At 43.4% G+C, this 16,223-nt stretch overlaps 1 protein-coding gene across 1 annotated transcript in view; it reads left to right on the top strand.

Annotated features, from left to right (window-relative positions):
- The first annotated feature begins 6,618 nt into the window (after positions 1-6,618).
- LOC143155226 (potassium channel subfamily K member 6) overlaps positions 6,619-16,223 on the top strand; it is a 99,823-nt gene continuing 90,218 nt past the window's right edge. The window contains exons 1-2 of the mRNA XM_076327691.1: positions 6,619-6,978; positions 8,837-9,122. Coding sequence (XP_076183806.1) covers positions 6,619-6,978; positions 8,837-9,122 — 646 coding nt within the window. The remainder of the gene's footprint in view (positions 6,979-8,836; positions 9,123-16,223) is intronic.

The raw sequence follows: 16,223 nt of genomic DNA on the forward strand, positions 1-16,223 counted from the left end.
AAAAACAAAGGAAATGGAGCCATCGGTCGTTTACGAGAATGCAGGCGAGCTCGTAAACGGACCGTAATGGCGGAACGAAGAAGAACACCGTGGAGAAGAAGGAGACGGGGTGGGGAAGAGAGCAGGTTGGAAATCGGAACGGAAGCGAAAGAGGTCAGATGCATGCCCGGCGCCATCGCGGGAACCGATTTATGATCGTGAGCGTGCTTCGACAGTTTGTTCCGAGAGGAGGGGGGGATCGTTTTCTTCGCCCGATGGAAAAGAAGGATCGAGAGCAACGATCGATCAGGAGAGAGACGATAAATTAGCATCGACTTAGTATCCGACGCGCTCGAATTCATTGGCTCTCTTTATGTTCGCAGACTTGCTTCCCCCCGATCGTGTGTTTGCGCGTGTGCATTTGAGCGGGTGTGCGTGCGTTTGCGTGCGCGTGTGCGTGTCCGTTCGAAGCGGGTTTCGATGGCTGGATGCGGCCAATCTTGCTGTTCAAACACGTCCCCCCGCGTGTTTGCGAGCTTTTGGTTCGAACTTGTCCCAGATTGCATCGAATGGGGAAAGAAACGCGCGGTAAATCCTTGGAAACGTTATTCTACGGGGTATCAGACTGGCAAAGGCGATGAAGGAAAACGGGTGAAAAGGGTTTTATCGATGGTATCGAATTCTGAAAGGTCGACAGCCTCTATCCTTCGCCCGGAAGTCGCAAATACACCGTTGGAACGTAATTGTTGGCAACGAGGTTCCCCTGGCGGGTCTTAGCTACGAGGAATCGTGACATGCGAAGTATTCGAGGAACGAGGACCAATTTTTGGTATTAATTGGGCAACTTCCTCGCGAGATAGATCGAAATGTCAGGAATCAGCGACTCGATTCTACATCGAGTGTCTACGTTCGCTTCGTTGACGTGGAACTGAGATTTGGATGGATTTTATGGGATTCGATGTTGCAAGTCGGATTTTATTCTTTGCATCGAGAAGGTGGATATCTTTTATCATTTATCGGTAGCGTGTAGGATGTTTCTGTCGGATGTAGGTCCAGGAGAGGGAAACTTGTTAATTTTCTCGCGAGTATCGTCCGATTGGAAGGATCAGCGACAACAGGACCGTAGTTCTCTCGAAAATGATCTACGAGGCAAGTTTCTGAGCTTCTGAATATTTAATTCTACAACAACGAAAAGGAATTTGTAAAATACGATTAAAGGATCTTTTATTCTGAACATTTCTTCCCGTTGCTAAGCATTTAAAGAAAAAAACAATCGAGCAAGATATGTCAAAATTCGAACATCGAAAATTGACAAGATCGAAAAATTCTAACCACGTTGTCGAGCTTCGTAGCGGGCGAAACTTGACGATTGGTATTTTTTAAATAAACTGTAGCTCCATTCGATAAAAATCTCGGTGAAACGAGCCTCTTATCGTCGAGGCGTGCACGGTCTTCGAATCGTTTCTATTTTCTCGTACATATTTGTTTTCGTAATTCGAACGAACTTTGTAATACCAAATTCATGGACACGCCCGGAACGAAAGCAGGGTTTCGTTTCACTTTGACGGTATTTCGAGCGTTTGTTCAAAACCAACGCGTCGAAAGTCTCTCGATCGCTGGAACTTTGTTCCATATTTTTTTCTCTTCTCTTTGTCCTTTTTTATTTTTATTGACGAACGTTGATGCCCACGATCTCCGGCGATGCACGGACGAGAATTTCAATAGCCCCCGTGTTACGACGATATTAAAAATACCATAGAAACGTTTCGAGTTTTCAACTGTGACGTCGACGAAGGCTTTCCCCATATATATATGTATATATATATATATATATATATATATATATATATACATATATATCCCGCGTACGAGGTACAAAAGCTCCCGCGGAATCTTCGAATTTAAATATCACTGAACATCCAACCAGGGCACGGATCCTGAATCACGCTCGGATATGAAGAACTCCAGAGCTTTAAACCAGTTGATCTTGCTATGCATTTATGGATGTCGAAGGCCCGAAGGACGCGCTATATATCGTTGGTTTCCGCTCACGACGAATCGACCTTTCGTTCCCTTCCGTTCCGGCCAACCGAGTCCGTCCTTTCCACCATTTTTGTCCCCTTGGTCTTTTCCCGCGCTTTTCTTTTGTCCGATTTCGATGGGTTCCGTATTAGCGGATTTGAGAACGATCGTCGATTATGGCCTCCTTGCCTCGGGGACCCGGTGTTCGAGGACGGTAGGAAGCGCGCAAGGAACACGGTAACATCACGGGACTTCCCCGCGATTTCCCAAAGGGTCGTCCACGATCATTCAACGTTCCGCGTTCGTCGAGAATTCAGCTGTCCGCTTCACGAGACATCGAAGCCATCGCGAGAATCTCTGATCCCTTTTCGAAATTTGATACCGGCGAGTAAGAGGATAAGCAATGTTCGAGCACGCTATAAAATCGCGCCGGACCGCCGGCTACGCCATCTTTCTTTACCCACGATCCTTATCTTTATACGTCGGGTGAGGTCGCATCGAAGAAACACGGTTGGAAAATGGACGAGAACTCAATGGTATTTCGAATTGAGAACTTTCGGTAAGTGTACACGTACGTACTTGGCGAATATTTTCTTGAAAAGTATCGCCTCCCACGATATTCGAAAATCGAGAGCCGGGGGTTATCAATATGCGAGGTAGCGGTTGGGAACCTTTTGTCGCGATTGGTCGAAATCAAGCGGGTCGTTTGAAGAAGAACGAATGGGATATTGTGGTTCGAGTTAATGTGATGAAAACAAGAAACACCTTTTTTTGTTGATCATTATTTATTGTGCACAGTTAACAATTGTGAACTTTTGCAGTAATAACTCTATACTTATACTAACGTCTAACTGTATTTTAGTCTGAACATTTTCGAGAGATGCGTGTTGTGGATTCTGTTGCAAATATTGCCTCGTACAATATTTGAAAATTGAATAAGTTATCAACATGCAAGGCAGTGGTTGGGAATGGAATATTATTGTGGTTTGGGTTAGTGTAATAAAAACGAGAAACGTCGTCAGTCTTTGTTAATGGTTATTTATTGCTCGAAAATTGAAAAGAACAATGAGCGAGACATTATTGTGCTTTGGGTTAATGTAATAAGAACAAGAAACATCGTCAGTCTTTGTTAATCGTTATTTGTTGGGCATGGTTAACAATAGCGAGCTTCTGCAGCGATGCAGACACACAAGAGTCTCCAAGATTGTTTTAGAAGCTACTTTAACAATATCCCGACTTCAAAGCGCTTCCATGGGATGGTGTGGATACTCGATAATTAAAGTTCAACGTCCCTTGAGTGATACGATGAGTGTATTAAACTAGGATCGGGATCAGCACAAATGCAAAATCGAGTTATTCGGTGAACTGTGGCTGCCGCGCCAAGGTGAAAAATTCATGAAAACCTGGGTTAAAAATAGAATACAACATGCTTTTATACAATATTAAATAACCGTATCTGGGAACTACAACCGGAAAGCATTCTTCCGATTGCAAGAGAAAAATGGTACATTAGGGAATGAAAGGGAGGAACGATACAACCGTGTACCGTTATACCATTTGTACTACAGGGATTTCAACGTACGTAACATTAATTATTTATATTCTAAAATCATCAAGGGTGTTCGCTTATTGTTTCGCGCATCGCATTTGTAACCAGTCTTCTATCGTCCTTTCGAAAGCGTATTAAAATTAGAGGACGGTTCGAGTCCTGCCCAATTACGTACGATCGTCGATAAATAAATATCGTTTCGATCGTCGATAAATAAATATCGACGCTTCAAGGTTCGACTGTGAAACATACCGCAACGATTACATATTACGAACAAACGCACGAAATGTCGAAAATATTTCAATCGTAATACTCGATTAAATGATCGACATTGAATGTCTCCGACCGTGAAACACGCCTCTGACAACGACCATAGCTTATCATTAATCCCCAAGTTCCTTCGTACAACATCGTATACCCCATAACATACATCACGAATACCCTATCCTCGCCAGAGTCTCGCTTCGCAAACTCCGCTGTCTCAAACGTCGAAAGCACACCCTTGGTATTGAATCGCGTCCAGATCGGGTGCAGAGGGGTGGTAGTACGGGTTGGTGGGAGGTAACGGTCAGTTCCATTTCCAATGCTAGTGGTTCCTCCTCGGCATTGGTGAAATATTACCGCAATACCGCGCGAGGCGGGGTGTAAAGAAAAGTAAACGCGAAAATCCAATCGACCAATCCTATTTTCTCGCTTCTGTTTGCAGATTACCCCGATCGAGCGGAAGGAAAACGACGCCCGGTCCGCGGCGTCGCCAGAGCCGCTGATTTATTCGGGAGCCAACGAAATGAAAACACCGCGCCGCGGCGTAGAAGGCACAAGCAAATTACTGGATCGAGCCTGACCGCGTTAATCGGCTTTTCGAAGCGAGTTTTCACCTGGTGGCAAAACGAGCCAACAGCCAGAAAGAAGAACGACAAAGAGAAAAAAGAGAAAAAGGAAACAAAAGAGAGAGAGAGAGAGAGAGAGAGAGAGAGAGAGAGAGAGAGAGAGAGAGAGAGAGAGAGAGAGAGTGAGAGGGGAAGACTAGGTAGGGGAAGAAAGTAAGAGAGGAAAAAAGAAAACTATACAGGGAGAGAGGACAAGAGAGCGAAAAAGAAGACGGGAGAAGAGAGGGAGAGACTGAAAAAAATATGGAAGAAACGAGTCAACGACGAACGTTCACGGGGCCACGGTTCGCGTCAGAGATACTTATTCCGGAAATCCGGTTTGTAGGAACGAAGCCTTGAAATTGCCCCTTCCGCTTCTTCCTCGGTCGCGTTCCCCCTCTCCCAACCTCCCCCCGACTGCATCCCGTCGGCGACGCTTTCTTTCTTCTCACCACGACCAATGGAGAAGATGGGGTAGCGGGGAAACTACCTCGGCTTTACAATTCGCTACGAAGGAAAGTTTAAGCGACTTATGGAGACACTCTTGAAATTCACACCGCGTTGTTCCACGAGTTTCTATTTCCCTCGCTAACGGAGGGAGTGTGGCCCACCACCCCGCGTCTCGCACACGTGGCGGATGCGCACCGCCCGATCGGACGTACCGGGATTTAATTGATCGGAGATATCCCTCTGAAAAATTTACGCGGACCTACGAGGAGTCTCTCTTCGCGTTGTTTCCACGCCAGACGCGAGGGATGCCGTCGATGGAATAAACCAGCTTCGAAAAATTCGAACATAAGCCGAGATTGGAACACCCGGTTCTTGGACATCGCGAGGCAAAGTTATGGCTCGCATAATGGGCATGGATTCTTTAATAAGATTCGACGGGACGTCCATTATGTGAGTGTCTCGAATGTATGCGCGCTACCCTCGAGGGGGCAATATCCCCGAAAAGAAAGAAGAAAAAAAGCAACCGGGAAGAGGGGATCCAGCCACCACGGAGTTCGATGCCCCATAGAGAACCCCATCCAGCGGAGGAACTAATATCCTAGAAAATATCTCGAACATCGATTTCGTCCATAGAATTCTGGGCCGCGTTCCAGTCCAGGAGACGTGGTCTCCTCTGGAAAAATGACGGGAGAGCCCGCGACGCGCGCGCTATCGAACCCCCGATCCCGGGGAATCCCTCTCCGCGTCCGAAAGTGATCCCTGCCCGATCATCGTTCCCACCGAGAGGATAATACAAAGTTTCGCCACCTAGAGGCGTCTCGATCGCGCGATAAAACGATCCCGCGACACCGGTGAGGAACATCCCGCGAAAGGCGATTTCTTCTCCAGGAATCGTGATAGTGATTCACCCTGTGTCAACCATACGCGTCGCTCGGGTGCGCCCAATGGAGTGTCTCGCGCCCAGACCCGCTGGCAACGGGGTGTACGCGGTATCTGGAGCTCGAGCTTACGAGGTACAGTCGTCGGACACGGACACGCGGAGATCGCGCAGATGGTCGCGACGAAAATCCTCCAAGCTGTCCAGGTTCACGGTTAACCAAACAAACGTAGACAGGAGTCTCCCAGCTCGCGAGAGCAACGTGGAGAATGTTCGCGCGATCCGCCCGAAACGGATATCGAGGAACAGACTTTGAGGACCAACGAGCGAACAAATTCGAAACTCCCCTGACCGCCATCCGGTACCGTCTGCGACGAGATTAACCGTTCAAGAGGATCGGAGGTTAACCTGGCTGCCTTCTCGCTCGTATCTTCCTATTTATCGCGCGGACGATCGCGAGAAAAATCCTCGGAGCTGTCCAGGTGCACGGTTAACGAAGCAAAGGTAAACGGGAGTCTCTCAGCTCGCGAGAGCAACGCGGAGAATGTTCGCGCGATCCGCCAGAAACGGACATCGAGGAACAGACATTGAGGACCAACCTACGAAGAGATTCGAACTCCCCTAACCGCCCTCCGGTACCGTCTGCGACGTGATTAACCGGTGAAGAGGATCGGAGGTAACCTGGCCGCCCTTCTCGCTCTTATCTTCCTATTTTTCTTGCTCCCCTGCTCCCGGACTGTCGATTCTTCCTATCAACGGAGCGAGCCGACAAATGCGAACGACAACGTCGAGATACCGTACGACAAATGTGAGTCGGAGGACGGGTACTGGGTGATCCGGTAGAGAAGGATAAAAGGAACCACGTATATAGGATGGAGAAGGACAACGCGAGACATTATAGAGCTTACGAGGGCTTCAAGCCCGCAAATAATGGCAATACATCGTCCTTGAAGAGGTCCGCGTCGGATCGCTTGAAGGCTCATCCGTCGAGGCAAGTGAGATGCCTGTGTTTCGGCGGTGTCCCGGACAAGGCCAGCCAACACTCCTTCCTGAAAGGGTTTATTATAAACCTAGGCATATGCGCCCTCCTCGTCGGTTACACGCTGCTGGGCAGCTTCATCTTCCTCGCTATCGAAGGCGGCAGCGACGTTGGGATACAACAAAGAACACTCGCTACCACAATAGCGGGAAGTCAGCCTACCAGACGCAACGCGACCGCTTGGCTGAAGCAGGTGAGTGCGCAACTATCGATCCTCGATCGACTGACTAGCCTAGCCTCCAGTAGACGTAACCAAGCGGCTAACGAGGGAACCGCCGCGAACTGATGGGATTTTCACGAAACTTTGAACCAATGATTAATACAGTAACACCCCCTCCCCTGGTATCCCTGTTCTCGGTAAACCGTGGTTTCGACCGACCGGTTGCCCGGTGTTGGAAAAAATTGTGCAAAACATAGCCAACGTCAGTTAACCGTGTCGCGTCTATCAACCGAACCTGACGATCCTTGTGCAGAGGTACGAATTATATATTGGGTGGACACCTAAGTTTGTACAGTTTCATCGAATGTGAAATGTCCAAGTCGCTTCTTTACGTATTTGTTACAAATTGCAATGTTACTAACATTGTTAGTAACAACTTCTTGCCCGAGAAAGCTTCCAGATTCAACTCCTATCGATCGTAACGTAATTCGTCAAGTGTATAAGAAGCTAACTTCGAACAAAGAACGTTTCACTGTTATCACTTTGATAACAATCGTGCGACAATTCCCATCGAACTACTAACGCCAGAAATTGAACACATCGGAGCGATAATTTTCTTTCAAATTGTCCACAATTGGGACCAGAAACGTATTGTCCCCCGTAATGTTGTTTCCATTTTAATGGCAAGTAAATTGAAAATTAAGCAAGTAACTCGAAATCAGGCCGATCCAATCCCAATCGCGGATAGAAGTTGGAAATTTGTTTTTTTATTATATTACGTTTCTGTGCCAATAGGTTTTACAAGGCAAACGATCCCCCCGAAATGGACATTTTGACAGACACAAACAGAAATAAAAGTACGTAGAGAACCGTAACTAGCTATTTTTACTCCAGGGGGTAACAATAGAACCCCATCCATTGACCATTCGTGTTACAATAGTTACGCATAAATGGTTGGTAAACAAATTTTGATCTCGAACGTTTGGAAAAATAAATAAAAGCAGATGAAAATTATTTTCGCGAAATACGCGAACCGTAAAGAACCGGAGTAATCGATTTAATATTTTTCGCTTTGAAAATTTTCTAACCTGTCTCGTTCAAGGGTACATGGGGGGCACCTTGTCACGACCCTGCGAAAGTAACAATTATTTCTTACGAAACTTCCCTCTCGTGTCGTGAAAAACGATCGTACGTGTCATTCTCGAGGGTTCCGGGAAAGTTTCGCTTTTTCCATCGCCACGGGAGGAACAAACAGTATCGATGAAAGTAAATCTCGATTTATCGTCGCATCTCCGGTTTGATCCCGCTTTCTTACCTGAGATGACCCCACTGAACCCGAAGTCAATCGAATTATCTGTGCGTTCTGGCGTTAGCGCTCGTTTCAACCAAGTTTTATCGATCGGGCGTCCCGTCCATTTTCTTTCTTCTTTTAAAGCGAAACCCGTTCTTCTGTACAGAAACGATACCCCTACCATTGTTCGTAGTTGTCTTTCGCGCGTCATATCGACTCTTTGAAGCATAGCCAGTTGAAAAATGACCCATCTTTTTCATCAACGGTACGTGGAATAATTACCTGTCTAAATAAAGTTCTCTTAATTGTACACCATGTGCACAATTCATAGTGAGTTGTAAAATGTCTTATCCTTTCCATCAACAGTACGTGGAATAATTATTGGATCTGTCTAACTACAGTATTCTCAACACCAAGTGTGCAACTTATAGCTCGTAGTTTAAATAGTGTCCCATCTTTTTCATCGGTACGTGGAATAATTATCGGATCTGCCTAAGTACAGTCTCCCTTAATTGCACACCGTGCAATCCCACGTTTGTTCTCTAAAATGTGGTCCGACTGTATCGTTAAAATCCTAACAAAACATTCTTCTGCCCAAAGGTTAATTACGAGGCTCGAGCAAAGACCGTTGAGAATATATGGATAATCACGGAGAGTTTGAACATCCTTTACCGTGAGAATTGGACGAGACTGGCCGCCCAGGAAATCGCACGTTTCCAGGATCAACTAGTGAAGAGGATCACCGAGGACATGATGGCGACCCAAAATGTCGGGACCTACGTTGGAAGTTCCGCCAGCGATCCCGTAACTGAACGACGTGTACCGGAATACGAGTGGAACTTCGCCAAAGCGTTCTTGTACTCTCTCACGGTGCTGACTACGATCGGTAAGTGTAATATTTAACAGGATTAACCTAACAGTCGGTATCGCGACCGACTGTGTACTCGTTTAACCATACAAGTTGTGTATATAGCATCAACAACCGTCCCGTTTAGAAGGCTAGATACGGTGTTAGAGAACCGGAAAGATCAGCTCTGTGTTGAGGATGTTGTACCATGCACGAGGTGAATGTGGACAATGTTCGTGCATTTTTGTTCAGGCTATTTGCAAAGATCGATTAAAACGTCTGATCCAATCTTTCAAGCTCTAAACTGTATCTGGGTGGAATAATTCTTAAACTTGTCAAGGATTTGTTGAACGGGGAACATATATTATTTGAATGTCCAGTAATGTAGAACGAAGTTAGGGTATCAGGAAAGTCCGGAAGAATACGACTACTATGTGTACATAGTCAGAAATCTGAATTATTATTCGTGATTGTTAATACAGTAGCAATGGGTAATTTGGAATTTTCGTTTACAGTTTTGTGAAAGGTATACGGTATTTACTCTTTGCGAACTAATATCGAATAGGGTTGATACTTGACTTACACTTTAGAGAAATCGATTGGCAGGAATTCTCTTATGATTGTAATTACTGATAGATACAGTAGTGGCATTTTATATGATAGTAGGCATTGCAAATTGTTCATTACAGAGCTTGTATTCGATTCTCGAATGTATCTTCAATTCTGACAAATATCTAACCGTACTCGAATAACCTATTTCTAATCGTTACCTCTACACCTTAGTATCTCACCTTTTAGTTTCGAGCAATTTTTTCTTCTCCATAGTCGGTTGACTCTTTGCTTCACCAATTGATTCCACTAATATGATTTCTCTTCCTGCTCCTATCTTGTTATCTTTACCACTAGTTAGTCGATGTAGCGTTGAGAAGGGAGTGAGTTTCGTCAAAGTACTCCCTAGAGTCTAGGCAGAAGATCGAGATGGATCTCTACTATAAGAGATTCCAACTTTGACAGACTCTCTTGAAGTATACGGGGGGGATAGGGAGACTTCTGACGAGATTTGGAGATCTTCACCGGTTGGTGAACATTCTCTTAGCAGCTGGTGATTCGAAGAGAAAATTGGATATACTTTGATCGGAAAGAGAAGTACAAAATGTATATATTAAACAGAGTTTCCTTGGATAAATTACTTCGCTTAGGGAAATTACTTTTAAGTTTGCGAATAATTAGCCGTTACCGATAACGCGATACTTTTTAATATTTCGTTCGAAGCATCCCGATATTATTCTTTTGTCGATCAATTTTGATTCGAAGAGAACAAATACTCCTTTGTAAACCTTTTGTTTCGAATTGGTGCATCGCCCTTCGTTTGCTTTTGCTGTTCCATTCTGCGTTATTCCATGATACCAAAATACCATCAACGTGAACCAACAGTATCGTATCATCAACTGGACACAAAGATCTACCTTTGTTGAAGATCAGAATCCTTTAATTTCTTGCCGGGATCCGCGTACCATTTACGGCTCACCTATCGCAAACCATACCAGGGGCTTTATTCAAATTACACGGCATATGCCTTCATTTATATGCTCGAACATCTCTTTAGCTCGATTTTGAGTCTACCTGTTTCCAGTTTCAGCTCGTACCATTCGTTTCGAATATCCCTTTAGCGTTCGAGGATGGTACAAAGAGGGTGTAACCGTTTATAAATTTATTTTTGAAGGAGAAACAAAGCAAAATGCTTTCCTAAAAGCTGAAAATATAAATAAATTGCACAGCGAACGGAAAAGAATTCGTTCCTCGAACAATACATATGTGTTACCCGACGTTCGAGCGAAACAAGAATGGATTAATGGAACTTGTTTGGCATGCAATCAGGAAAGTACTATCCGCGTAAAAATAGAAAATCTGCAATCAACATTTCCTACCAACTGTCTCGCTCCAGACCGTAGAAGTTCGCTAGAGAATAGTGCAAACGTAGCAGTGTATCCATATGCAATTAATAGGTCAAACTAGTAACGCAGGAGGTAAGCTTTGAAAGCACATCCACGAACGAATAATTACCAAAAGCAAATTCAATGACAGCGAGACAATGATCAGAACCCAGCGATAGGGAGGATAGTTATCTCTTTCGATTTCAGCATCGTAGCTTCTTCCATTTTATCGGGGTAGATTATTTAATTGGTTAGACAAGCGTGTTGTTACGAGTGTGCAATCTCGTCGCCAAATTCCGGTATTTCGCTCTCGTGATTTTTGTTTAACAATTGAAAATCGTCGTCAGCGGAAAATTAATTTGGAGAATTTAATTACGACTTCCTGGAGCTCTGCCATTACTTCGATAATCGATAGTTGAGGAAAAATTTACAATTTTAGCGACGAAATTTTGTTCGCGGTTTTGCCAATTCGACGAGATTGTACAAGAAACGAGATAGAAACAAAGAAGCACGAAATATTGCGTAATATTTACAGTTAGTTACAACCACCCTAATGTGTGTCATAAATAAACGTCCATAGCTTGCAATTGTGATAAAATTGTGAGAAAGTAAAATCTTAGTGGTATAATTACAGTAGTTAAAATAATTCAATAATAGTTGTCGTAGGAAGATATCAAATCAATTATATATCTTTTAAATAACAAATGACTGTTTCTAAATTCTTCTAATAATCGAATCACTGCGCTACAAAAATAATTTTTTCGATAAATCAACCCCAAAGAAGAATACAAAGACGAAGAAAGAATACTTTCTTCCCTTTGACACACTTTCGTTCGCTTAGAATTAATAATCGTGACCGTTATATTTACACAAATCGAGCTAGACCCGAGCAGTCGGCGAAACCAACTCGTGTAAATTTGCTTAGAAATTTGCTTACCGGAAGGTAAAAACATTTTCACCGTCGTAAAATTGCTTCTCATCGAAGATAAAACTCTGGTCCCTCGTTGGTGATATTGACCGACGATAAATTTTATTTACGTTGAAGATATTTGTTACTTTGATTTCCTCGCTTTCCAAGACTGGAGCAAACCTTCGAGAAAGGATAACACTCTGATTCGAGCGTCTCTGGAATTGTACGATCCCTAAAGCCAAGCGACTAAATGTTTCGCAAACATTGGCAATGCTATCCGCGAGCCAAGGTTCCAAGGGGTCCGTCCAAACAGGTGGCTTTGAAGAGTAGCATATTCCATTACAAACGGTACACCGGCGAACAAACAGTCTTAACGAAACGAAAAGACGACCAGACGTACCCGTACCCGTTTGAACACGCGCGAAACTCTCCAGCATTGAAATTCTAAACGTTCCTCTCCTCTAACCCCTTCGTATCGGGAGAACGCAAACGTACCCTTCGTAAATAGAGAATGAAACGGCGGAGAGTTTTACGTACGAACGATTCTCGATAAAACGTACCAGTTTCGCGCGTGCAAAATGCGACTGATATCCGATCAAGGGGAATGAGACACCAGGACGAGAGCGGGAGGGGGGCAGGGGGCGGGAAAAAATCGCGTAGAAGCAACAAGAGTCGAACGATTGCGAGCCCCAAATGGCGAAACTTGCGGGACGTGGGTGAGTAGGGTGTATGTCGGTGGGTATGGCGAGCATCAATTTTTAAGGCAAACAAAGTCCAACATTAACGTGTAATGGCCAACGGCGTCGACCGAGATCCTATTGTCCCCTTTAAATATCGGCAACCCGAGTGGCCGGCAATCCGTGAAACGACAATTTCAAAGCGTCCAGCTCCGCGGCATTCGAACCGAGTGACGTCACGTCCGATCGTTTACTCCGGTTATTACCGAAACAGATTGGAAGTCTATGAGTTTTGTGGATATTACGAGAAAAAAGAGAGACAGAGAGAGAGAGAGAGAGACAGAGAAAGTGAGAGAGAGAGAATAACACGACAAAGCGAAAAGGACAAAGAGACGGAAAAGAGAGAAAAAAATAAGAATAGAGGAATCGCGAAATGGAGAGAACCGTCCATGGTGGAACTAACAGGGGATATGGAGCAGCTTATCGAATTATCGTTGCAATGTATGCTCTTCTTCCTCTTTTTATGTTTTTCTAATGCATCGACAATTTTCCCTGCGAAAATCCAACCCGCCACCGCACGATAGACTCTCCAATGTTCTTTATGTAGAGTCGGGGGCTGGACAGATTACCTCTGGATGAAACACGGATTAGGCGATTGGAATTTATTTGGGGGAGGGGGAAGATTGTTTGGTTATTGGCGTGCAAAATTTGTGCATCGAGCACGGTAACGAGGATAGATACATATTCGTATCGAGAAAACGCATTTTAGGCAATCTTCTCAGGTCGGAACAGTACATCGATGCTCAGGAGTCTTACTTTTGTTGTGAGGTATGATCATGAGGTTTAACGTTACTTATTTCGATAAGAGTTTCTGTGAGAGGGATTTATTAATTTTTGGAGTTTACACAAGCGAAGTTGAGGACTTTATCAAATGTATTCAAGACGATTTTGAAAATTGGTAAAAGAGTGCAAAGTAATAACGTCTCCTTCGAAGCTGTAGATAATTTTTGTATAAAACATTTTTCGTACAGGATGTAGTTCGAAGCTTTTCGTGGAAGTAATTTTATGCGACTCGTTCTGCATTAAGGAACGATTCTTATATTGTCATCGTCTTTCGCTTATTTTCTTTTTATCCCTGCATTATTTTTTTCGCTTTTATTCCCGGCTAGGCTTTCAGCTCTCTTTCGCCATTCTTTCGATATTTCTTTTCGTTTCTTTTTCCCTCCAATCCTGTAACTCCTCTTTCAGCTTCCTGTCGAACCATTCTTTTGTCTTAATCCTTTCTCTAACTCCTCCCTCAGCTCCCCTTACTTCCTCTCCGAGATTGAAAATGACCGGTCACGAGATGGGACAAATTTAAAGTCCGATTTAAACTTTAAGGGAAACTCCGCTATTTTGAAGGAATTTAAGGAAGAAGTCTTAATTTGATCGTCATTTGACATTAAATGCGAAGTAAACTTCTGAACACGTAAAACGAAGTGGAATGAAACACAAATTACAAAGGGAAAATTTATTTATTGTCCGATTTGGCTGAACGAGAAATTAAACCGATCGTGGGATTATTTACTATAAATTAAAAAAATGTTCCGAGATGATTTTCAGAAATTCAAAACAATTGCCAAGTTGGTGTTGCGAGTAATTAACGTCATCGATATTCTTAACGAGTTGTATTTTATTCTACCGTTTGAAAATGGTACAGTACATTCTATAAAAGTAAACACATTTAAATATTTATTTCCATCGATAACGTCATTGTTGAAAACTAATTTTCCAACTGTGTACTGCTTGAAACACTCTTTCAAGTAAAAATAACTTCTTCCACAATGTTTAAAACCAACTTGTGAGTTTGTTCATGTTTACTTCTGTGTCTCGTTTACACCAGACCATGCCACGTCCATCTGAATGGGAAACATTGTACTTGTTTCCATCTGCGAAAATTACATCATTACACGGTACTTTTTGCTCGCAGACGAGGTCCGTAGCGTAGTTTAATCGTTTCTTTCTGTTTGTCTCATTGATATATGGTGTTCTTGCGAGCAACTCGGTCATTGTGGCCATTTTCCGCGACTACCCGCCGAATTTCTTGGGGATGCATTATCCTCCCCTAGTTCCTTGATACCTCAATGTTGCCAATTTCAGAGCACCGGGACGTGAATCTTTTTTGTGCTTTTCGTACAATTTGTCCTCTTTCGCCAGCGTCCAGTACTCTTGACCAATCTATGGAATTGATTCGATTCAATCTTCATTATCAAGCATTTTTATAATGCCCGTGACAATACGCTCACTTGACCTCACCGTACCCCATTTTCTTTTTTACTTCACCGTAATTCTGTTTACCCGAGGGAAAAATAAAATCGTTGTCGACCCGGCTAAAACAAATGGCACAGAAAAATGTTTAATGGAATAATGGTCGTTGAAAGAATGAAATTCGATTTTGCAATTTTCGTAAACTTCAAAAGGGATAGTATTGCAGTTATCGACATAACTGTTATTCGTACCGTAGAAACGTATGTACCGCGGGCGAATGAAAAAGTACGAGTTAATTGACGCTATAGTTTTTCAGATTACGGTGGCGCCGATTTGAAAAACGTCGTTTTTCAAAAAAAAAAAAAAAAAAACAAAAACGCGTTTGTAGCATTTCGTGCAGTTACAAGGTGGATAACGACCAGCGTATCGCACTTACCCTTAATCTGTTTTACCCAACGTACGCGCACTTGTTTCGTTGAAATACATACCTCTTTCATACTTTTTGCAAACAACAATTACCCCGATAGTTGAGAAAACAGAGGAAACGTTGCAAATAAACTGGTATCGCTTTTATAGCTTCGATTCTTTAGATTTTTCAAATTTTGAACCTTCAGAATATACGATCATTTAAAGGATAGGTTTATTCGACTCATTAAACCGGAATAGTATAATTTCCGCTTTCAAGTAACAATGTCTGTATCGTATTCAAGTAACAGAATCATCACCGACGAATATGAAATTTTTTATATTTTTCATTAAATCTTCTCGACGTTGCTATCGACAGATGGAGCTTTCACGAAAAGAATTAATATAAACATGACCCTACGTGGATTATTTATAATTACACGTGAACCGTCATCGAACAAGATCGTGTTTGGACTCATTTTCGAAGAGAAAAATTCATCGTTCTATTGGTGATAATTTGAAAAAGATATAACGAGAAAAATAAAAAATTTTGCATCTCGTAGATGCATTAGCAAATGCATGTAATGCGAGGCTCGCTCGCTGTTGCTCTATCTCTCTCACTCTCGGTTCATCCTCGTTGGTTAGTACACACTCGGTGTCCTCTCGAGACAAACATTGCTACCCAAGTTTCTATAGCCGGTACCTCGAGTTCATAATTTAACCATACGCGTTAGAGTTTGCTGTTCCCGTAACCGTTCGAAATGTTATTCACTTCCAATCCCGACAATCGTGAAACCAAGAAGTTATCCTCGGTACAATATTAACCTAAGAACGATACGGTGGATTAATTCGCCTCCAGAATTCCTGAATTTGTCGTTCCTGTTCCCTCTTGTCTCTCGCTGCTCTGCTGTGTGAAAAGCCTCTTCTCACCAACGGTGGACGTGCCCGGCCATTTCTTATCCCTTTC

Source organism: Ptiloglossa arizonensis, chromosome 2 (assembly GCF_051014685.1).
Source record: "Ptiloglossa arizonensis isolate GNS036 chromosome 2, iyPtiAriz1_principal, whole genome shotgun sequence".
Lineage (NCBI taxonomy): Eukaryota > Metazoa > Arthropoda > Insecta > Hymenoptera > Colletidae > Ptiloglossa > Ptiloglossa arizonensis.